The sequence below is a fragment of the Xiphophorus hellerii genome, chromosome 10 (assembly GCF_003331165.1).
Source record: "Xiphophorus hellerii strain 12219 chromosome 10, Xiphophorus_hellerii-4.1, whole genome shotgun sequence".
Lineage (NCBI taxonomy): Eukaryota > Metazoa > Chordata > Actinopteri > Cyprinodontiformes > Poeciliidae > Xiphophorus > Xiphophorus hellerii.
The window spans coordinates 8,246,724-8,271,237 of record NC_045681.1 but is presented as its reverse complement, the minus strand read 5'-3'; the positions used below and the strand labels follow the sequence as shown (position 1 = coordinate 8,271,237).

Below are 24,514 nucleotides of genomic sequence, written 5' to 3'. Positions count from 1 at the left end.
GTCAATGAGTGCTTAGGATCCGTTGCCTTGCGGGGAGCCAGACTTGCTGGCTAGGTTTTATGGCCCATTTCAGGGCTGCCCCGACTTAAATACAGCCTCCTGCTGGCCACATGGCCACAATGTCGTGCCATGTCCATCCGAGGAGGAGAAGCTTGGGAGGGGGAGGGGAATTTGCTGGAGGCAAACCAGAAAGGTTTTACTGAAGCCATGAGCATATGGGGCCAAGTGGAGGGAAAGAAAGCAGAGACAAATAAAGGAAAACACCGATTTGATTTGATTGAAATCCAGTGTTCTTTAACTTCCCACTCATTCAAATGTACTAACATTCAGATTTTAAAAGAAGCACAGTCAATCTGCTTGAGATGCAAATACAGATCTGTGAATGTGAAAAAGCTGAAATCCTGAATAAAAAAATCAATAGAGAGAAGATAAGATGTTTATCTTCAAAGAGAATCTTGGCTCACTGGGTTCAGATAAGGATTATTACTGTAAGCCTTTAAAGAAATCTATTTAGTACTAAATGAATGCCAGTTGGAGGATTTTGTGAAGCATTTGACAAAATTATGCAGATCTCATTGCTGCAACTGTCATGTCTTAGTTATGGTTAAACACAAGCCAACACTAGCCTAAGAAAACCAGGTTCCTAACATATTCTCTCCTAATGTATGCAACAATTATGTTTGTTTAAAATAGAGCCCATATTGTTCAGACTCTTTTGAAATTTGTAAGACTGTTTACATCCTTCTGAGAATTTATTGGATGTACGTATACAGACCGACTTTCAAATATGTCTTTACTCGTTAAGATGACTGGATACAAGCCTACATCTTTACATCTCAATACACAATGCACAAATGTGGCAAATGTAGGTTTGTGTGTAGGATGTCAAGTTTGACAGGTCTTAATTGCATTAAGGTGTCTTAAAGGGTTTTATGATGTTTTAGTAGATTAACATGGTTATAAAGCACTGATTGTAAAACTTTCATTACACATCCCTCTTAAGAAAATACTCCCAAACAGTAACGTGCCTTTTTGTAAAAGAAGGGAAAGAAATACAATCCTTATCTTTCTTTGTTTGAAAGATGATGCTCATTTACTTTAGCTACACCATGCATCTGTTTCTACCACAATTTTTTTCTTTAGATCGACTTTCCATTAATGTGTTTGCACACAAGTACCCTGCAAGCAATCAGCTACGTTAGCACTGACTTTTTGTGACTTGTCCTCCTTGTTGAGGTGGTAAACAACTGTCAGGTGTTCTTCATAATAACACGATCATTGCAAAATATTGCTGTATTGGAAATGACACATCAATAAGCATTCCGCACTGGTTATCCAAATTGAAACTTTAACATGGTTAAGATGGATTTTGTCATTTGCAGATCTATGTTCTAACTTGAGAGGTAAAAACATAGCTTCCAGTACTTCTTAGTTCACCGGTAGTCTGCTTCATCTTGTAGTAGAAGTTGCAGTAGTGTTCTTAGATAAGGTCCTCCAATACAAACCGATTATTAAAAGTGGCAAAGTTAATGTAAATTTATTAGACAAATGAATGCTGGCATGTTTTATTGCTATTTCTGCTTTTCAGCTCGACATTACAGCTATTATGTAAATTGTTGACACCAAAATTGACCTCCGAAGCCAATCCAAGTACCATTCTTGGTACTTTTTTTCAGTTTTTATATTTTTCCAATATATAAATTGGAAAAATATAAAGGACCTATAAGAAATAGGTCCTTTAAATGTCATAGTATTACAGTGCAAACACATTAAGAAATGCTAAATGAATGATTAAATGAGAGTGTAATTGACATTTCAGTGTGCTGTTTAAGAAATATATTGTAACCAATGAAACCAATTTCCAAAAAATGTGAATAGTCGTCATCAAAAATCAAACAAGATCACATCAATTATGAACCCTAACCCTAACCCTAACCCTTCACCTTCCCAAATAGCCACCTGTACTGACGCAGAGTGTTTTTAACCATGCACGTCTCTGACCAGAATATCAAACCAGCAAAGACGCAGCTGACAAGAGCCAGATTGTTTCCCAAAGCAACAGGCTGCCATTAACAAAGCCCCAGCCTTAAGCCCCTGTCCACCATGATACTAATTAGGCAGAGAGCAGATGTGCCCGGAGTAGTGCCCACCTAGGGGTGCTGGACAGGGCCTGTAGTGTCACGGCTGCATATGTTGGTGGCTGATTCACCTGTGACCTTTTCACAGCACGCTTCAGGTCAGAGCCTGTTTGGAAATGGGGAGAAAAAAAAAAAGACACTTGGGGAAGCGGGTCCGGTCCTGGCACCCCTCTAGGCTCATTAGAGACGTCCATATGTGCAGCAGCTCAGGATCTGAATGAAAAAGCTCCCTCAAGATAAACACTAGCGCTAAGTGGAACATTCAAAGTTGATCCAGGATAAGATTATTGGGATACTAAATATTTTCAAATCTTGCAGTTACATTAGTTCTATCAGGAGGAATGGGCCAGAATTCCAGCAAAGTATTGTAAGAAGCTTCTGGATGGCAGTGCCAAATTAGCCAAATACTAAGGAAATATAAGCAAACTTTTGCTTTTGAAGTCGCTGACAAATAATACTGACATATTCTTGCACTCATTATTGTAGAAACAATTGTGGTCATTCTAATTAGCCTAAAAGAACAGAAATTTGGTCAGATTTGATTTCAGACGGTGAGAAAAAGTGTATGTATGAATAAATAAATATTTAAAAAGAACATTTCAGGAAACAAGTAACTTGAGACAATTAAGCAAATACATGATTACCCATAGGTTTTATCATAAAATAATATAATAAATCTTGTCTAGTGACGCAGAAAAAAACTAATTTCTGAACTGAGAGGTGGGAATGAAAGGTTAGCGTTACCATGTAAAATAAAATCAGCAAAGTGTTTTCATCACATCAAGTAAATCTAGGTTTTGGTGTTTTGAATGCTTTTACATATCTGGCTCTACTAGACATCACTTCTCCCTTTGCTATAACTACTGTACGGATTGACAGTATAATCATTTGTTGAAGTTTTAAAGCTTTATCTCTGTTTTTTTTTTCTTCTTTGCTGTCCCAGTGTGGTGCTAAAAAACATCTTGCTTTTTTTGTGTGACCATTAAATCCTGCCCCTGAATATAGAGAGTGAGCTTTGTTAAACTGGGGAATATGCTTACCTCTAATTTATTGACAGCTTCACTTCAAAACACGTCATGTGGTAAATAACACTGTTGGAACAACCTGCTTAAATGAAAAAATGTGAAACATCTTGTTTGTTCATGGGTTATTACTACAGACTTGTTCACCTTTATTTTGGACACTTCTGTTATAAAAGTCAGATCATCATATTCAGTCAAAGTTTAATACTTGATCTGTGAGCAACATAAGTGGAATCAAAATCGCTCTATTTTTTATTTAACTGAACTATCACATAAAAGCTGTAAGCAAGTCACAGGCCGTGGCTTTTTGTGGCTTATGTTCTTTAATTTCAGTAACAAAAAGGTTTCTTGGAAAATGTACTTATCACAACAGCAATCAATGTATTTCCGCATACTGCTATTTCTCCGCTGAGAAAATGAAAATAAAAAGGTCAAAGCTATTTGACCTTTGGAAAAAAACTAAATGTCCAAGGCAGAGCAGAAGAGGTGAAGCTGACAGAGCAACAACGGCCAACAAGCTGGACAAATCTTCTCCAAAATCTCTTATTACAGACATTTTTCCAGACAGATCTACCAAATGATTGTCCACCAGAGTTAATTCATTTTCAAAACACGATTAATACTCACTAAGGGTAACATAGGGCTGGTGACTCCACTACCTTATAAACGTATGCATGACCCTTGAACGTTTGCACATTATTACTTTACACTCAAAAACACAATTGGTTTAGGATTTCATTTAAAAGCTCAACAAAAGAGCTTAATAGTGAAGTGGAAGGATAGATGATTTTCTCATGAAAAGAATTCCTAAAAAGGGTTGTGTGCAGTTTAATTGAAATCCCTTCGTTCTGAAATCCCATAATAAAATCCAGCGCAAAAAAATTGCCTTCATAAGACACCAATACAAATGTTAGTGTGAATCTAGTTGTTCTATGAAAGCCTGAGAGGTTTGTTAGAGAACTTTAATGAAAAAAACAGCCTCATGAAGGCCAAGAAATATGGCAGACCTGTTAAAGTTATAGAGATGTTCGAAGCAGAGTTCAGTTATAAAACAATACTCCAAAACTTTGAAAATTTCAGAGAACTTTGTTCCAATTAATCAGTTATAGCTGGAAAGAGTATGACACAACTTCAGACCTAAAAATTATGGCCACCCACCTAGACTGAAAGGCCGGGCAAGGACTGCATTAATCAGAGCAGAAGCCAAGAGACCCATGGTAACTCTAGAAGCTCAGCTTGGAGAATCTGTTGACAGGCATGTACTCCCTATATCTAGCCATTATGGAAGAGTGGCAGAAAGCATTAAGAAGACCTGTTTACAAACTGTGAAGGAGACAGAGCTCTGGTTAGATGAGACCAAAATTTACATTTTTGGCCTACAATCAAAACAGTGAATGTGTAAGAAATCTGTGGAAGACTGTCGTGATTGTATTACACTGTGGGAATGCTTTTCTTCTGGATACACGGCAATTCTAGAAGAAAAAGGGTTGTGTGCAGAAGATGTAAGAAAACTGGACACATTCAAAATCTAAATCTGCAGTTCAGACTGCAAAGAAAACTGGAAATTGTTACTGGCAGGTAAATGGTGATTTGGTGTGTCTGTTTATTAGTTTTCCATTTCAAAAAGCTGCATTATATCTGGAACAATCTTCCAGAACACTGCTAAACAGCTGAAACACTGAGTTCATTTAAATCAAAGCTAAACACCCACATGTTTAGAGCTGCCTTTGATTACAAGCAAATGGAACAACGTAGATCGTTCGGAAAACTGCTGCTGAACCAATGGATTCCTTCACTTGGCGAAAGGTGTGTGTGTGCTTGGCTCCTGTCACTGCTTGACAAAACTGCCGAGAGGCTCATGGAAAACGCTGTCTCAAGTAGGTCAGAGCAGCCCTCAGAGATAATCAAGGCCATTTTGACCCCTTCTGTGTCAGCTGTAAGTGGGTCAAATGCAGCAGTCAGCTGTTGCGCCTCCGTCATGCGGGGCGCTGCAAGCCACTCGTCATGCTGTCAACCCCCATTTGCCCGCCTGCGCCCAACAACGCAGAAATCAACCCTCCCTCTGTCCCTCCAGGGGTGGTACAAAGTAAAGCACTCTTCTGCTGCAGAAGCACATCCACCTTCCCTGATGTCAATGATCGTCCTGTACCCCCCCCTCCACCCTCAACACTCGTTATCTGTCATCTCCTCCTTTTGACAGCTCACAGCTTTGCAGCCTCGTCTCACTCAGACTGTGGCAGTCAATCCTCCTCGACACTCCTTCCATGTTTCAAAAATGCCAGCCGACTCCAGCGACGTCTCATCACTAATACAGAGCAAAGGGAGCTCATGTGCCTGGAAAACACTTCTGAGCGCAAATCTGCAACAGCAGAACAAAAGCGATGCGGGGCAGCCTTAATCTCTGCACTACTGAAACCAGCAGCTATTGTAAAGCTCTCTTTCAGTGTCTTTTTTTTTATCCCTCCCACCTTTTCTCTCTTCCATTAAAACATTCCTCCTCTCCCACCCCTCACCTCCCTCGTTCCCCCCACCACCCACCCCTCTCAGTGTCTCAGGGCAGCGGCTTCCTCTCTCCGTCTCCACCGCGTGTCCAGTGGCTGACTGCACAATACGCATCAATTATTCATGGCCGCGCTCTCCGTTTTGCAGGCAAAACCAATCACAGATGGAGTCACCGCTAATGGGGTTCCTGCTCCACTTGCCACCGGCTTTTTCTTTTTCTTCCTGCACTCGAGCAACAAATACCCCCAGAGACAACAAGGAGGAAAATTAAAAAAAGAAAGGAAAAAATGGATAAGCTGCTGAAAGAGAAGGAAACTTCATAGAGCAAAGGAGGAGAAAAGGTTTGTGTTCAGAGAAGAAAGCAGGCGGCACTGCAAATCATTCACCAAATAAATCAAGGAGCCGGCTTCGGCAGCAGGAAAGGGGTTAAAGACACAGAGATATATGGGGGAGAGGGATGGGAGGGGAGGACAGGCAGAGAGAGGGAGAGAACCAAATGCTTATCTCCTCACCTCGGATGTATGCAGCTGTTATTGATGTATCTTCTTTTTCTGTCTAGTGATCCATTGCTTGCTCTCCCAATACACACATCACACAGAGGCAGCCACAGCCACTTCGCCAGAAGGGAGAGAGCGTGAGGGGAGGGAGGAGAGGGGAGTGGAGGGAAAAAAATGCAGGCAGCTCACATTTCAAACTTGCAAGGGGGGGTGGGGGGTGGTGCCTAATGTGCTAGACAGCCTGTGTCCTGGCCCGGGTCCAGAGCGACGAGTTAAAGAAGCCTCAGTCAGTCAGCTTAGAGCTGCAGGGAGATGCAACGCGGGTGTCGCAGAAAGCGCCACCGGTGTCGGTTCAGGTGAAACTGCGATTCCGACCCGCTAACCTGGCTTTGAATGGGCTCACTTGACTTAATCCATCAAAAATAGTCATTGTAATTAAAGGGCATAAAGGAAGAGGAGGAGGAGGCTTCTCAATGCACTGAGGGTAGGTATCAGAGAAGGAGGGGCCAATTAGACTACATTTGTCTCTGAGTAAACACCAGACCCACTAAGCCTTTGGTTAAATAATTACACAGCTATAAAACATGTAAACTGCAGGTAGGCATACCACCTGAGGCATATCATTGTGTGCAAATAAAACAACTTGCACACGACTTGTTTGTTGTTCAGATATATCGCTGCATCTCAATAAGTCAGAGAAATCAGCAAAATATTAATTTTTTCCAGTATTTCAATTCAAAGCCTGGAACATGCTTTGCATAAATTTATGACACACACAAAAGAATGTATTTCAAGCATTGACTTGTTTTCATTATTGCAGAATATTAAAATAATAAATAGCACATATGAGACCAATAATGAAGAGCATAAAATACAGAATGTTATAAACAATTGTGGAAAAAAACGGCCAAATTCACAGCTGTTCAGAAGACTGTTATTGATACCCTCCTTGAGGAGGGTAAGTCACAAAAGGTCATTGCTGAAGCAGCTGGCTGTTGGAGGATGGCTGTATCCAAGCAAAGTGATGGAAACCTGAGTAGAAAGTGTGTTGGTTAAAAAAATAAATCATATCTCAAATAAGAATAGATGTGTACTGCACTCAGTATGTACACAACAGAACTTTGAACCATCGAGTGACAGTTCACCTCTTCTTTTTCCCCTTCAAGCACAATGCTTCTCACTATTTTATTTAGGATTGGTTCAGTTGCAGCTCATGTCTGTCTGTGGTTGCTCATAAAGCTCTGATTCCAGCCCAGGTGCAGGTCTTGAGAACCTCCACCAAAAACCTCATCGCAAGAATCAACTTCTCAAGCTTGTGGTTATGGTGCAGTTTTTCTTCCACTTGACTTCCCATTAATATATTTTAATACAGCATCCTGTGTTTCTACAGCAGTGACCTTTGTTAGCTTACACAGTGAGCATCTGCTGTTTTTTCAATAATCTTGTAGACCAAAAAATAAAATTTCTGCTTAATTGTTTTTTTAAATCTATAGATTTTATTTGTTAAAAATTGCTCAGAATTTGAATTGTGGCTTAACATTAGCTTTAAGTCATTATGGTCCAAATTTACAGAAATAAAAATGATAAATAATGCAAAAATAATATTCTCTGCGTGCAATAAATATACACGAGTTTCATTTGTTGGATAGAATTACTGAAATTAAAAGTTTTTAATGATACTGATTGATATGCACCTGTAGAAATATGTATCCCAGTGCTGCCCAGGATGTAAAATCACTTCAAGAGAGGAAGATCAGAGGAACTCCAAGGCTCTTATCTTTCTGCTCTGCATTTACTCTCCTGGTATTTACTATCAGCTAAGTGTGCGGCGGGTGACTTAAAGCCCTGCAGACCTTCTGAAAGTTAGCCCATCAATCATGGTTGGCTGGGAGTCCTCAGTGATCATAAAGTGCTCCGGAGAATTAGGTGCACATACTTCCAAGTACGAGGAACTTTAACCTCGTAAACTCCGGTAAGCAAAGGGGGAAAAAAAATTCAATAAAATCACACCACCTCGACAAGCTATTACTGCTTTACCAAATCCATTAAAAACACATTACAAAGTCTTTTGGAGATTTGTTTAAAAGATAACAAAATGGTAAACATCCATATTGGACCTTTTTGATTCCAATACAGGGCTTCCTATATAGTCTGGAAATATATTTCCAGAGCCTGGATAAGTACAGAAAAAATAGATTGAAGAATGAAAGTAAAAAATGTCTTTAAAAACCTTTAACATTTTAATATTTTCTCACCTTGCAATCAAACACTTATTGCATTTTTTGGGGGTGGAATTTTACATGACAGACAATGCAATTGCAAAGCAGAATTAAATCATCCATTGTCTAATCTCCCTTTTCTTGCCAGCGTCAAGGGGACATGTCATCTGTCCTTCACATCACAGAGACAAAGAACCATACAACCAACGCTGCATGCAACTAATGATACAATAACTGCCCACCCCTAAACCAAACTGACCAATTAACCTAAGGCTCATATTTTCGGAAGTGCTTGCAGAGAACCAATTCAAAACTTAATGCAGAAAAGCACTGGTTAGGAATCTAACCCAGGACCTTCTTGCTGCAAGGCAGCAGTGCTAACAACTGTGCCACTGTGCAGACAAATGAATTTATTCTCAGTGTAAATACATTCAAATTCAATTCATCATCCAAAAACAGAAAGACTATGGCAAAACTGCAACTTGACCAAGAGGTGACTGTTCACCTAAACTTGCAGATTGTGAGAGCATTAATTAGAGAAACAGCAAAGACACCCATGGAAACTCTGGAGCAGCTGGAGAGCCACATAGCTCAGGTAGGAGAATCTGGCAACAGCACAATGAGTCATACACTCCACAAAACTGGGTTTACGATGAAGAGTCGCAGAAGGAAGGATACAGGAAACATGATGAAGATGGAAAAAGCTTAATCCAGAGACATTACAAGACACTGAATCTAACTGCATGCAGTAATAAACAGATGGCCACACTGCATTGTCTTTATCAAGCAAGCAAACACAACACCCACACTGTCTCTGGATCCCGTTTGCTAATGCTTTTACAGATTAGAAAACACCCTCTTGATGTTCCGCCTGGCACACCCCTACATTCACAGCAACATGAAACAAAACAATAAGAACACTTGGGTTTTTTTTTTTAAATCAGACTGACACTGTTAACTACAACCTGCAGTGTTTAAAGATCGAATGTCATGAATGTGTAAAAACGAGTGTAGCACCAACCGAGCCTGACCAGCGCGAGAACTAATTATCTGCTGAATGGCTGCTTTGCCAGCCGTTTGTTACATGGAGGGAATGAATGGCCCGAGGAGCTGAGAAACTCCAGCCTGCTCCTCCCTCTTATAAGTCGGCGCCTCTTTTCACTCTTTTGAGTCGAGGAATTCCAACAACCCAGTCAGGCGCAAATGATTGGGAATGCGCTGCTCGGAAGAAATTGCAACTACGCTCCCCCCCACCCCACCCCCGAAACTCTTGAATGCCATCAGGTGGTTTGGTGTGACACTGATGGAATAGATCTAACAGGGCTTGTATTGATGGAGAGACAACAGACAGGAGGGACTGATGAGTTTATCCACACCGGGTCGAGCTGAATGATCTCGCTGCTTTCAGGCCATCGCAGCCTCACGTGCACAGCTTCGCCCCGGCAGTCAGACAGTCTCAGTAATCACAGATTAATAGAGCAGGCTAATCCCATTCACAGGGAGGTCACTATGAGCAGACAGGCACCCTTCCCCCAACTCTGCAAAAAAAATAAAATAAAAGCAGCAAACGGACACCACGCCACCTCCCGACACCCACCCTTTAATGTATCCATTAAACAGATCAGCAGTTCAATTCACTGAATCACACATTGTTGAGCTTTTCAATTCCACTTTGATCAGAAGGGATTAGATTTGCAACCAGCATTATCTTAACTTCTACAATCCCTTTAAATATGCCAGCTGATACCATCAATTGGTTGAGATAATAAGGCTTTAATGACGTTTTACCCTCTTGCAATAAGAGAAAAATTAATTCAGTAAATTATTGGAGGCATTTCATGATTAATCAATTTGTCAAAGCTACCAGCCGTTTTAGCTCTGAGCTGACTGCGCACATTGATTTCCACCTAACCCCTGCCTCCCTCAGCACAATTTTGCAGCATGTTTCAGGAGACGCATTTAGAGGGCATCAACGGAAATGTAGCGGCCAGCGACCACAGCGTGTCAGAGCCGAGGCGAGTTGGAGCTGCTGGGCCAAATCTGATTAACTTATTAGCTCCATCCACTGACCTGATGGCTTTGGAGCATAGAGACTGACAATTTTTCTCACCCTGTTTTAAATAAAATGTGAGCAGAAAGCAGTCATGAGGCAGAAACCCCTCCAGAAAAGTTTACACAAGATGTCCACATTGGGGCCAAACCCAAAAGTCAGCGTTAAGACATTTCAAGAGTTTGATTTGGAAAACTTTAAAACGGATTTCAGAGGGTCTCAAATTTTAACCTTTAATTACTTCAATTTGAATCATTTTGAAATTTAGTTAGGATTTAGTTTGTTTGGTTTGGATTTAACAAATTTTGTAAACTCTGCAAAAAAAATTTAAATTGTTGAAATTGAATTTCACAAATTAACTGACTGGAAGTCTAAAACAGTATGCCTTTTCTAATTTTTAATCCAGACATCTGATATTCGCATTCTTTCAATTCAAAGTCGAATTTGAGAATTTTACAGCCACCGGTACTTTCAAATTTTTGTTAATATAAATAGTTTTTACTTATAGGACCAGAGCTGAAGAAAATAATAGACATAAAAGTGACATTAATGGCTAGAAAAATAAGTGACTGCATAAGCACATTTATGAATTAAATAAGTAAATATTGCAGCTCTTCAAAGCTTGTTTTTATTCTCTTAAATTTAGATGCACCAAAAAAAGCCGATTTATGCTATTGCAGCCCATGCCTTGGTGCCCTTTTGGTGGCGCCACTGTCAAGAGATTAGCATCTGCTATTAAAGTCTTTTTAAATCTATCTGAAAAGGAAAATGGGGTTTCTGAGAAGTCTCCCTCTCCACAAACACTGACTCATCCGACACCCATCATACTAATAATACATTTGTATTTGTACAGCGCTTTTCTAAGTACTCAAAGACGCTTACTAGCCCCATCATGGGATTCTCTCCCCTGCTCTGTTGCACGGCAACAGCCCCGCCGGACATCAGGCAAGCAGGTCCTGCCCCCTGGGATCTCTGTGGGAGTGTCCTTTTATAGTCATCTCCTCCAGCTTCTACAGGCTGTTTTCTCTGGAACTTAAACCTCCCCCCCAAAAAAAACACTCCTTCTCTCCATAGCCATGCCGGAAACACATCCCTGTTGTTCTTTCCTCTGAATCCGTCTCCATTCCAAAAATATTCATGCTTACTGATACATAATTGCCCATGAAATGCACTTTAGGATACCACCCAAACGAGACCGAGCTCAGCTTTCCAAATGATTACTGTAGCAGGAAATTATTCAGACTGCGGATCAATTGGCAATCTTATCTAAGCTCATAAAATAGGCCCTGAGATTTGATTAAGCATTAGGCAGAATTAGAACATTTGGCTGTCTTAGTTATTTACAGACAGACTGATTCCTAACTCTTAGCTGAAATAACAGCAGCATGACCTGCGCATAAAGCGGAGAAAAGAAAATCAAACACATACAAAATTAAACCAATATGTGGCTGTCAGTCTCTTAAATCAAGCAGGCTCAACAGCATAGTCAAGCGCAGGTTTTCCCATGATTCATGAAAGGTGGAAACCACAAATCATCACCTGCAAAAGATCACAAAATATTTCTTATCTTTTCCGCTACTGACAGCCTAACATATTTATTCCCACCACGCTTCAGCTCGCCGTTCTCCCAGCTTGTAAACACATTTAAGATATCTGAATTTTCACCAATAATTCATCAATGTCTGTAGACGTCGAAACTCTACAAACACAAAATGTCATCAGCAGTGATGACAGGTTTCTGGCCCGTGTCACACACGGATTATTACTCTTCATCTAAAACCATAAATCAAGTTTCTCTGCTTCCTTTGTGAGATTAAATGAAAATTATGTTAATGTGAGCTGCTGCCAAACACGGTTGAGTGTATTTTTTATTATTATTTTTTTAGGACCTGTGCTCTCAGCAGTAATTATGCGTAAAAGTACCAGGGTTGCAGATAAACTCTGGCCTTACCTGCTGATTTTGGAGTGAACTTGTCCCTGTTGGCGGCGCAGACGGCCAGGAGCCGATAGCCCAGGTCCAAGTCGAAGCCTTGCTGCGCTGCTACGCGGCTGACCACCTGGACACAGTGAGAAGAGGCAGAACAGTTTTTAAAAGAATCATAGAAAAATATGATTATGACTATTTTTCAGTGAAGTGGTTTACAGTACAAAAGTTTTAATAGTTCTTACACCTGTTTAGCTTTAAGAGGGTTGCTGTAGTATTTAGTCACACTACAGGAAAAAATCTAATTGAATGGGATTTTGTGTGACAGACTAACAGAAAGCAGGGCATATTTGGAAAGTGGAAAAAGGGTGATAATATTTTCATAATTTCTTGTGAAAAACAAAATCTGAAAAGTATGGGGTACATCTATATTTGGATGCACACTGACTAACAGAGGTTAGACATGAAGAGCTGCAGTTACTCTTCATGTCACCAGCTTTCCACATGTAGAGACTGATTCTACCTTTTATAACCACAAAAAAAGTTCAAGCTCAGTAAGATTAGTTAGAGTATCTCTGAACAGCAAACCCTGCCACATATTCTAAATTGGATTCAAGACTTTCACAGAACTATTGTAGCACATACATATGCTTTGGTCTAAATAATTAAATTGTAGCACTGGTTGTATGCTTAGGGTTATTGGCCTGCTGTACGGTGCACCTTATTTATTCTTCCTCCACATAAAGTGAGGAGGTCCGTAAATGAAATATCCACGAAGGTCACACTGTTAGAGGCCTGTATATAATTTTTATTTTGAAATTCAGCCATTGCAAGAAAAAGAAAATCTTTATCAGGAGTGCCAATAAATGTGGAAGCTACTGTGCATGTAAAAACAAGCTTCAAAAGTGATAAGTTAGAAACCTGAATATTTATTTATTATATAAATATCCAAAAATGCTGAATATTTATACATTTGTATTTATTTCAGAGAAATGGCTGGGAAATGTTGACCACAAATTTTAAATAAATATTTAAAGTTATTCCACAGGGTAGTTTCCATCAAATTCTACAAAAATTATATGTTTTTCCAACCTGAAATTCTGTAACAGTCAAACCTTCCAACTTTATTCGATGATAGTAAAAAGTAAAGAATAGACATGACAGGTTTAACTCTTCTTGAGGATGCTGCATTTGACTTTATCTTGATCTAGTGACCTTTTGGCAGCATCAAAGATCCAATTCAGCTTAAATGATGGACATACTAAGAGTTTATAGCTTCCATATGAGTCGGCTGACAGCAGGACGAGAAGCAAATGTGGCCTCCAGCGCAGAGATGACCCACTGAGAGGAAACATTAGGAGACACATCAACATGCCATCGGAGGCGATGTAAATCACCATAATGTCCTGCAACAATCCTTTGATTTACCCTTACCATTATCAGCTCAAAGAGAGCTCCTCAAATCATGATGACCCTTCAGGACATACAGGGTTCTGTTTGGACCCACTTTGAGATCTTTCATCCCTCCTGTCCTTTCTACGTCCCGCCGTCACACTTCGAGACAAGTTCTGAGGTTGTAGAGCTGAACTCTGCCGCATGCACTGTGTCATTATCTCCAGTAAATATAGTCCTGACGTGACACCAGCTCAGGATACGTACATCTTGGCTTTATTTAGAGGAATGTCCCATTAAGCAGAAGAAATATGAGCGGAGACGGCCAAATTAGAATCTGAGCTACTGAGGGATGTTTTCCTAAATGGTAATTTCAGTGTAAAAAGTGGTTCTAATTCCAGGTCTTTAATTGTACACAGTAGGTGGAGTTTAGGTGGGTTTGTCCTAAATAGGGCCAACATGTGTGTTATATCTTATACAGTAAACCAGCCGTGTGATTGTGACACAAGCCGCTTTACTATTCAGGAGTATATTGTGACAGAACATTTGTGTCATCCTTAAATAATGATCAACTAAACAGTTCTCTGAAAGTGTTTGAAAGTTTGGGATATTGTTTTACATTCCAACCCCTGATCTGTCGGCTGAGTTCGTTGGTCTCCACAATGCTGTTTGTTCACTAATGTTCTCTAACAAAACCTCTGATGCCTTCACAGAACACATGTATTTATACTGAGATTGAATTACACATAGGGGAAGTCTGTTTATGAATTAGGTGCAACATATATTGTGGAATGAATATGAATGCATGCCCCATTTTTCCATTTTTATTTGGTTAAAAATCTTTGGAAAACATGTTTTTTTCTTCTTCCGCTTCAAAATTATGCACCACTTTTTTTCTTTTTTTTTCTGGTCTGTCATGTAAAGTCCCAATAAAATAAATGGAAGTTTGTGGACGTAATGTGACAAATCGCTTTGTACTTTTACAAGACACTGCAGGTGAAAACATGAAATCCACAGGATGGAGTGCTGTGTAATTTTGCAATTACATTAGATTAACTCGGGTCTACAGAGCTCATAAACTAAAAGGAAGAAGCCGCGACATTTTCACGGCAGGACACAAATTGAATTGGCAGAATGGAGGAGAAGTCACCTGCTGGTGCACATTAAAGCAGCGACAGAAGCAGTCGCTCGATGTGTCACAGTGGCTTCACTGACTTTCGTGCACTGCTGTAGGGGATACAGGCTGCACTTAAAGGTGCAGCGTATTTTTCTTTCATCTGTTGCTAGAAGCAGCGCGTTAAAGCAAAGGTGACAGGTGAGTGAAACTTCTGCAGTCCACCCTAGTGTTCTTTTTCAGGGTCTTTTCTGTATCCATGGCAATAAAGGGTCATTTCAAGACAAAAATATATTTTCATGCCACCAACCATCGCTTTAACACTCGACTTGATTAGTTGTTTTATTTTTCATTAAATTCACCAGCCTCCGCACAAGCTGTTAATGAGGTCACTGAAAGGAGGATAAATCTGAGTGCTTCCTCTTGTACAAAGTGCTTTTTTTTACCCAGTGACCTTACTGAAGATCAGGCAAGAAAACATTAGCTGTCTTATGTCCCTGAGAGAGTTACGCAAAAAGCCAACACAGCAGTTGTTTTTAGCGGCTCTTTTCGTCGCCCTTGAAACAACGAGAGCGAGGCTGCAGGGTGGCGCTCGGGACTCACCGTTAGGCATCCCATCAGGCTTTGCTCGAAGGGGCGCTGGAAGGCTCGGGGGTCTCCGCACCAGTCCAGCAGCTCGGTTGCCGCTGTTTGGAAATTTGCTGGATTTTGTAAGTGCTGTGAGGAAACAAAGAGGACAATAAAATTGCGAAATGTGCTGAAAATCAATTAGCTACTGTTTAAAATCAGAACAGAAAACAGGTGACAGGCACAACCATATTTACTGTCCAACTCTAAGAAAACAAAGATGAGATAATGGTTAATAAAAACGGCGAAAATGTTTTCTCGATGGTTACTTTAAATGCAAAAAATTCCAAAATGAGTCCAAATTTACACCACAAGTTCAGAAATGTCACCAAAGAAGGAAATATCCTCCCATTTGTCAAACAGTCTTACAGGTGTATCTCCAAGAATGAGAAAATCAATAAAACCTCATCTATATCAGAAACTCAATTCAAAAAGTACAACTCATTATATAGCTTTATTTTGCACAGAGTGGTCTATATCTTTTAATTTGTCGCTTAATTATAGCTTACAGCTGTTGAAAGCCCACAATTCAGTTTCTCAGAAAACAAGAATATTTTATAGGTTCTATGAAAAAACAATGCTATGTCATTGTTTTTATGGGAAAGACAGCTGACTTGAGAGTCGTCCAACAGACAGGCACCGATACCTTCCACAAGGAGGGTATGCCACAAGCTGCATGTTCACAGAATGCTGTATCGTAAATTTTCGGAAGGTTTAGTGGAGGGGGAAAAAGTGGCATCGCACTGTGTGATTTGTCAGTTAACTGGTCTGACTTGAACTTCACAGAAAATGATATAGTTATCAAGAAAAACATGAGAGATACCTGAGCCAACCTTGCAGACAACCTGAAGGCTGATATTAAAACAACTTGGGATTCCTTAACACTTCAGGGAAAAACAGGTTGATTGTCTCCAATGACACGCCCACGGGCGCCTTATAGGGGGGAAAAGTTAGGACAATTCTAAGGACCCCTGACCGACATGTGGCCCTCCACAATTTATTTATTTATTTTTTGTTCATAGAAATAAAATAAAAAAATTGGGGCCCTGTTAATTACAAAATTAATCATATTGTGTTTTCGAAGACTGTTTTTAGCAGTAAAAATGTTATGTTACCACTCCCAGACCAAAAAACACACATCTATATTTGCCCTGAACCCCCCTGGATCTGCATGAAATGGTTCGTTCCTACTTGGAGCGCTTGACGGTGTTCAGCAGCAGTAAGTAAAAGACAAGAACGACTGTGGCATATCATATCATGCTACTAAGAAAAATTATAAAGTCAAGTTTTCAAAAAAAAAAAAAAAAAAGGGTAAGAGTGTCAATTTGTAACCCAGTTTTTCTCCGAGAGGTGGGTAGACTGTGTGAGATTATCAACCATTTGGCATAATTAGCCTAGCTATAGACTACTGTCTGCCTCCATTTCACTAGAATCTAATGAATTAAGTAAAAAAATTACCAAGATATTCATATATTGAACTTGTCCCTGTACCTTTTACCACTTAGCAGGTGAGTCAGTCAGCAGCAGCTCTAACCCACATCCCTCCTGACCTGCCCTCTCCTAAGTGAAATTAAAGCTGCAGTATTTATAGACTTTTATAGAAATATTTTTTTTCACTTATTTGTTAAAACTGTCATTATGTTGTGACAGTATGGTATGAGAGATTATCTGTTAAAAATGTATTTCCTCTGCCTTCTCCCAGTGATATCTAGAAACAACCAGTCAGTGGCAGGAGAGTTTTAGCGCTGTCAATCACAATCTCATGTGGCTGCTCATCCTCCCTTCCCCTGGCTCTATGCTATGCTGCTGCTAGCACAGCCTGTTGTGAGTGCTCAGTCTAGTTAGCATAGCAACCAATGATGGCAGATAAACATTTTTCCTGTAATGATGTGTTGTTTCTCCACCACAAGCACATTTAGTAGTGAATGAATGAGGTTGATTGACAGCACTAAGACCCTCCTACTGGTTCTGATTGGTTGTTTTTGGTCAGAACGGTGCCTTACTTTAGCCAGCAATAGTAGTTCAGGGAGGAGGTGGAGGACATTGACTGTTTTCACAGATTATCTGTCTCATAACAAACTGTCACGACATGGTGACAGCTTTAACAAATATGGAGAAAACATATTTTTTATTAAAGTTATATACTGCAGCTTGAATAAAATGCCACTACATAGCATTTTTTGAGAAGTCTGGATTGCTTCATGTATATTTTGCACATTGCTTTTGACTGTTACTGGTGGGGAGAGACATTTCTGTAATCTAAAACTAATAGAAAAAATCTAAGCAACCTACTTGCATACTGTATGCGAACTGTTGGATGTTAAATTCATGAGCAGTAAATATTGTGCTAGTTATCAGTATTGGACTAAAGAAAGCAAGGCAGTTGTAAGCCTTTAAAATTGTGATACTTTTTAAGGGTCAAACAGATTCAAAAAATTGTAACAGCAGCTGTGTAGGGGGGGCCCAATCTAATTTTTTGTCACGGGGCCCAAGATTCCTGGCGGCGCCCCTGGGCACGCCACATTGATGGCGCCACTACTATCACTATTATTATACTATTATTTACAGAATTTTCCACTATTCACTGAATTTTTCAGCCAGCATAGTGGCTGCCATCTGTAAAGCAGCCAATCCAGGAGCAACATTAATTTGTCTTGGCGCTGATTAGATGTGCCACCAAGAGTAGATACAAGGAAGAGTATAGATGTAAGCTGCTGCAGTAGTGTTAAGATTGTTTCCACTAATGTATTAAATATTTATGATGTGTGTGTTTCACTTTATAAATTGAATTATGGTTTTGCTTGAGACCCCATCTTTATAGCAACAATGCTGACCACGGTTTTGTTTTACTTTAAATCTAAAAAAGAAATAGAAAAATGGATCTACCCATCACAACTGGACACTTCAGCTGTGAAAGCTTTCAAACCTCAACATAAACAGCACTCAGGAGTAATATGGAGGCTTTACAGAGATCACGCACAAAAACCTTTACAGTGCACTTGCTCCAAACAGGAACAAATGGACTCCCACTCCATGGCATCAAAGGTAAATAGAGTGGGTTGTCATCTTAAAGTGAACTGCTGTCTTTTTAATGTGTGTGTGTGTGTTTTGATTTCACTGTCGGAGAGCTGCTTTTATCCTGCTTGCTCTTTAGGGGGCAGCAGAGGTCAGGATTTGATAAGGCGGCTTTCATATCAGTTTGTGAAGCTGGCATTTGACGGGGGTTGGGTAGTTTATTTTCTGCTTTTGTCTGTCACTGTGATACACTAAGGGAACTCATGTTGAAGTGAGACGTGGCAGAGTCCCAGTGCATGTAAGTTTCTGAAGGTGGTTAAAGTGAAACACATACAGATGCTAAATTTAGGAGAGTCTCTGGAAGCTAGACAACACGCGCAATCAGCGCACTGGGGATGGAGCGGGAGAGAGGAGAAATATGTTGGAAGGGAGGGAAGAAAGAAAACACACACCGCCACTTGGGCTTGAAGTGATTACTGTTCTTTGCACTCAGAACAATTGGTCCCACCAGTGTGGCTGTCACACGGAGTGCTTGGCACTGCCATGCCACAGATGTTCCTCTCTTTATGGCCAAAAAACCACCAATCAAACCCGAACCAGTGGCCAAAAAACACCCTCCACCTACTCCGCTACTCTATCGCTCTCTCTGACTCAACATTTACACACCAGTCAAAGCTCAGTTCAGTTCGAGGGGGGAAACAAAGATGGACAGGACGTGCAGCGTCCTGAGACTCACACACAGCCCTCCTCTGTAGTCACGTCTGGAAAACAACAAGCACATCTGCAGCCTAACTGGAAGTGACAGAGCGTGCGATCTGGCAAACACGCTCTTTCCATTCAGCAAAAATAAATAAATAAATTTAAAAATGCTGCTGTTGTTCTACATTCATCGGTGCAACAGAGAAACATATTAATGGAGACAATTAACCCAGGAAAGGGAGCTCAGCAGCAGCTAGACAAAAACAGCTGTGCGGTCTAAGCAGCAGCAGCAGCTCCACTTTATCTTGAAATATTGGTGCTAGGGAGTTGGAGGAAGTGCTCCTGCAGGGAGAGGACAGTTTACAGGGTTCTGCAGAGCCTCCACCACATGTATGCATCACCAGAGAGTAGAGTTTGACAGCAAACCGGCTTCCCCACTGTTAGAGGAAAATAGTATCTCCGAAATAGATACCAGCAGTATCAGAAAACCCATCTTTCTCCCAAAGTATTCACAACGGTGCAATTCAGAGATGCGAGAGAAAAACAAACTGTCAGGGAAAATATGTGCCAGGTCGAAATCAGATTGCTGTTTTTAGCATCTGTTTGGAGGTTAATCCGAGCAAATGAAGTTGCTCTTCTTTGTGTAAGCTCTTAAAGGTTAAAAGACGTGTTCTTGTGAGGATGTTGCTTTACAAACGCTAAAACAACATGCAACGGCTTGCAAAAGCATTCAAAAGCTTGAACTTTTCACATTTTGTTATGTTACAACTGCAAATGTTTTATCTACTACACCAAAGTAGTGCATAATTGTCAAGTGGAAGGAAAATAGCACATGGTTCTCAAACTATTTTTACAAATAAAAAATGTTAAAATTGTAGAATACTCTCTATGCTATGCAAGTGACAAAGTTTCATTTGCAATAGCCTGAGCTATTTTTTAATTTTTTTTTTTAAATAGCTCAGGCTTGGTCAGATTGAATGGAGGGTGACACTAAAAATCAATTTTCTTGTTTTGTCACTAATTCTCATTGGGATTTAGACATAGACTTTGACTGGGACATTGCAACAGATTAGTACAGCCCACGACTTATAGTTTTCCAGTTGGCAGATTATCTGTGTCCACCAAGAGGGAACATTGGTGACCAAGCTGTATGTGTAGCTGACTTGAAATCTGACTTGAACTTTACCCCTAAAGACTTAAAAACTTTCTTTGACTTTGAGTGAAAGACAATATGTGACTTGGGGTGAAAGATAAGACTTAATTTGATTTGGGACAAAGTACTTGCAAAGGAGTTGTGATAAAATACTTGAGACTCAACTTTGACTTAGGCTGAAATATTTAAGACTTAACTTGGACTTGGGAGGAAATAATTGAGGTTTGACTTGGATTTCTCCCCTACATAATGAGATTTTACTTGTACTTGGGGAAAAGATTTGAGATGTGACTTAGACTTACTTCTTTATGGAATAATAATAATAATCATAAAAAACTCGTGAACACCTGTGGTATATTGAACCTAAATGACACACTTTAGGTGCCTTCTTTAGGAATCTGGTTTACTGAATTTTATTTATGGGTATTAGATTATAGAGGGATGAATACACTGTTCAACTCAAAATTGTCTTTGTGTTGCTTTCCTTCAATTTTACAATTATGCACTAATCAGTGTTGTACTTTCTGATAAAATCACAATGTTGACAAAAAAGTTCTAGGGGCATGCATACTTTTGCAAGGTAATGTCTACTCTTCTCAAAGCCAATAGCATTGTGTTTCTTTGTCTTACCGGAGAATAAACGGCACAGGGAAACTAATATTCTGCTCCAGGTTCTTAAGTAAAAGATCCATTCATTCATCAGATAGTATTTGGCTGAGTTATTGTTTAAATATTCCATTATTGCAATTTTACAACGGAACAGTAATTTAAGAATTGCCACAGCAATAATTTTCTGATCTGACTTTCAACCCTCTGATTCAATCACGTTGACAGAGTCCAATTTCCTCCACTTTATCATCGCGCTCAGCAGCAATTCATCATTTGAGCAACAAAATCAATTTGTTACCCTGTCCGCCGCTCTGGCTGGGAGCAGTCACACGGACGTGTCACATCTTCCAGGAAACAACACTTAACAAAAGACCGGGCTTCATTTGTATTCCCAGGCCTTTCTTTGATATGCCAAAAAATTTTCAGCGTGCGCTACAGTTTCAATTAAAGCAAACAGCTGGATTGGTTTACAATATTTCCTTAATTATTTTAATAGCTTGGATATTGGACAATGGGGAGCGAGGGAGGGGGAGAAGATAGCGAGTTAATTGTTCTGATCTCCCCTGATGATCATCTTTGTGCGCAGGGAGGAGAATAGACGGCCAGCTGAATGGGCTCGCCGCTAGTCTAATTGGCAGGACATAAATGGTATTTATTATGCGGGCCTTCCAAACCCTGATTGTCTGCAGCACAAAGCTCGCCTCTATTAGCAGGGTGCTGGCTCTTACTGGTCGATTTGAAATGACCCCACGCTTTAACCATTTATTAGATAGACTGGAGGCCTACTCGTGTGCCATGGATCTCTCTAATTGGTGTGTTTACCCCTGTGCTGCCTCCTCAGGCGCTAACATTGGGATGTATTTGTTTAAATTTTTGTTCTGCCGGGTTAATACATTTAACCTCGAAACATTTGAGCTGTGTAAACTGCTGTTAGACACCAGCAAACCCCTTTTTGCACTTGTGTGAACCCACTTTAATAGACAATCTCCACGTTCATTACAACTAGAGGAGTGGATATTGAATTATTTAACACCCTGCTGCGACAAAGGTAGCCAGGCTGAGGACTGAGAGTGTTTATCTCTCTTCGTCTTATTACTTAAAAACATCAAAGCCACATATTGTCTCAAGCTCCCCCACTGGATAAAAGGATTTGTCACTGACATGTTTAAGTATGACGAGCACCACCTCAAAGGCCTACTTCGTGTCGTTCTGAGGGACCTTGGCGCTGAGCCAAGAAACAAATGTACCATTTGTTTAAGAGCCGGGATCAGACCCCCGTAGTCTGAGGTTACATGAGTATGTCTGTGTAATTCTTGCCGGTGATTCGTCCCGCAATAAACTGAGGAAAAGTGGGAACAAAAGGATTTGTTGGGAGTCAGCGGTGGTGGAGGGGGTTGGTGGAGGAGGATGGAAAGCTCCTGCTCTTTGACCCCAGTCAGTAGCCTGAGTCACACCAGAGTTCTGATAACAGGAACCGAGCAGATTCGTCACTTTACTGCAGTCAAGTGAGAATGCTGAGGAGCATTCTGACTCTGATGGTTAGGCTGATCATTTGCTACAGTTCTTTCTACTGTAGAGTTAAAGAGTCATTTTACGGTTAAAATGACATACACAAAGTGAATATTTTCTTCACACCATTAAAGGCTGCATGTACGATAAATATATACTAAAAGTCTCAAAGAAAAACTGGCACCTAAAACTAGTATGAAATTAGCAAACCTGGACATTTTAATGCCAAACGAGTAGAACTGAGATTTTTTGCAGATTTTTAAGACCAACATGTCCACAAATTGTGCCATTTAACTTTTTTTAAGCTAGTTTCCCTGATAGGGAATTTGTGAACAGATCTTAAGATTAGCGTCGGGGCAAAGAGGCTTTCCAACCTTAAAGACTTGAAACTTATCAAAATAAATCATCAATCATCAAAAGACAAGTTAAAATATTTTTTTGTACATTTAATACAAAACATGTACTGCAAACATACTCAACAATTAGAAGAACTGTTTGATTGTTGTAGAGGCAATAAAGGTATTTCCAATTCTTCTGAGTTTGTAATTGGGAGTTGTTAACTGCAGGCAAACCTCTTTCACAGCAGAGCAATAGAGGAGAGTGGTTGATTTTTAGACCTTTAAGGTGGATAAGATCGGCTTCACATGTAAGTATCAGCCAATCACTGATCTCCCGAAATAAAATAAAAAAGAAATCGAGCCAATTTATTGGTGGACCCCTATTTTAAATTAAACATGACTAATATATATTTTTTTCCATCACTTGAACAGTTTTTACATTTTTATTGAGAAATGAGAGACTCCTCTAATTTTTCCTATCAGAAATACACTTCTTGGCTGAATGAAAATAATTTTAATTTTAAACTCACTGGGGGTTATGAATGATTTGGGGCATAATTTTAAAATAACATCACTCCTGAAAGCCAGCTTAAAATCAGATTGCAGAATGAGAACCGGTGCCATCCCCTCTGCCTCACCTGCTTGATACACTGCAGACGATCATTGGTCTGCTGAATGTGTCTGTCCATCGACGGAATCGAGTTCATGTTGATTGTCCCCGTCTGGCCTCTATCTGCCAGCCATTAAACTGGAGAGTTCTGTAACAGAAACACAGACAAGTGTTAAGGCTCAGCTCCAAGGGAAGCTGCTGATCACATCACCACCAGGATACAGACACTATCTCTCTCTCTCTCACTTTCACAGAGAAAGTATGTGTGTATGCTGTGAGTCAAGCAGGAAGATATTGATTTGGCAGGTGACAAGCACCTCACAGAGCCCAAAGGATGACATTCCCTCTCAGCTCCTGTGACACCCTTAACAAGCCCCGGCGGTTGCCCCCGTATGCCTTTGGAAAAGACACACTGGACTTAAGGCAGGATGTCTGGCCGTGTTTAAAGCGCCTCTGGGTGAAAATGAACTGAGGTAGGGAAGGACACACACACACGCACACGCACACACACACGCAAACATAATGCGTCAAACCTCACAGTCTGTCAGCATTATCTCAGAAAACTGCATGAAGCTCCTCCATCCTGCTCTGTGGGAACATTAACTTGACATGTGGCTCTCTGTTTACATTACTTAGTCATTATGTAATCTTTGGTTAACAATTATCTGTACACTGGGCCCAGACATGCTCTACATATCTATCCCTCTCCTCCTCCTCCTCCTTCTGTACTCGCTCTACCAGAGTTCCTCTAACAAAACTCCTTACAGCGCACTATTGATTCTGAAGCCGGAGCTCATGGAAGCCCATTCTCTTTCTTTTCATCCTGGAGAATAATTTTTCATGTAGGCCAAACAATGGGGTTGTGATCTGACATACTACACAGGATTATCGCGAGTAAAAAAAAATAAAAAAAAAATATTACAAGCTGAACTGAAGGTTATCAGTTTTGCCTCTAGGAGACTGATTTAATGCTGTGTTCAGTGTCAAATAAATATTACAAAACGGTTGTCGGCTATAACTCAGAGTGACCTGCATCTCAAAGTGGAGGGGTTAGTGAATTAATGGGCACATTTATGAGGAGTGAAGAGCGTCCCCT

The 24,514-nt window shown here is 40.2% G+C and overlaps 1 protein-coding gene across 3 annotated transcripts in view; it reads right to left on the bottom strand.

Moving 5' to 3' along the window:
* Window positions 1-24,514, bottom strand: part of LOC116727128 (zinc finger MIZ domain-containing protein 1) — a 124,556-nt gene that overhangs the window by 17,187 nt on the left and 82,855 nt on the right. The window contains exons 3-5 of one of the 3 annotated variants that reach the window (XM_032574321.1): window positions 23,447-23,566; window positions 15,462-15,575; window positions 12,380-12,485 (exon numbers count right to left, since the gene is read on the bottom strand). In XM_032574321.1, coding sequence (XP_032430212.1) covers window positions 12,380-12,485; window positions 15,462-15,575; window positions 23,447-23,515 — 289 coding nt within the window. In that variant the 5' untranslated portion in view covers window positions 23,516-23,566. Of the gene's footprint in view, window positions 1-6,174; window positions 6,305-12,379; window positions 12,486-15,461; window positions 15,576-23,446; window positions 23,567-24,514 lie in introns of those variants that run through there. The other 2 variants (XM_032574320.1, XM_032574322.1) reach the window with 2 other exon arrangements.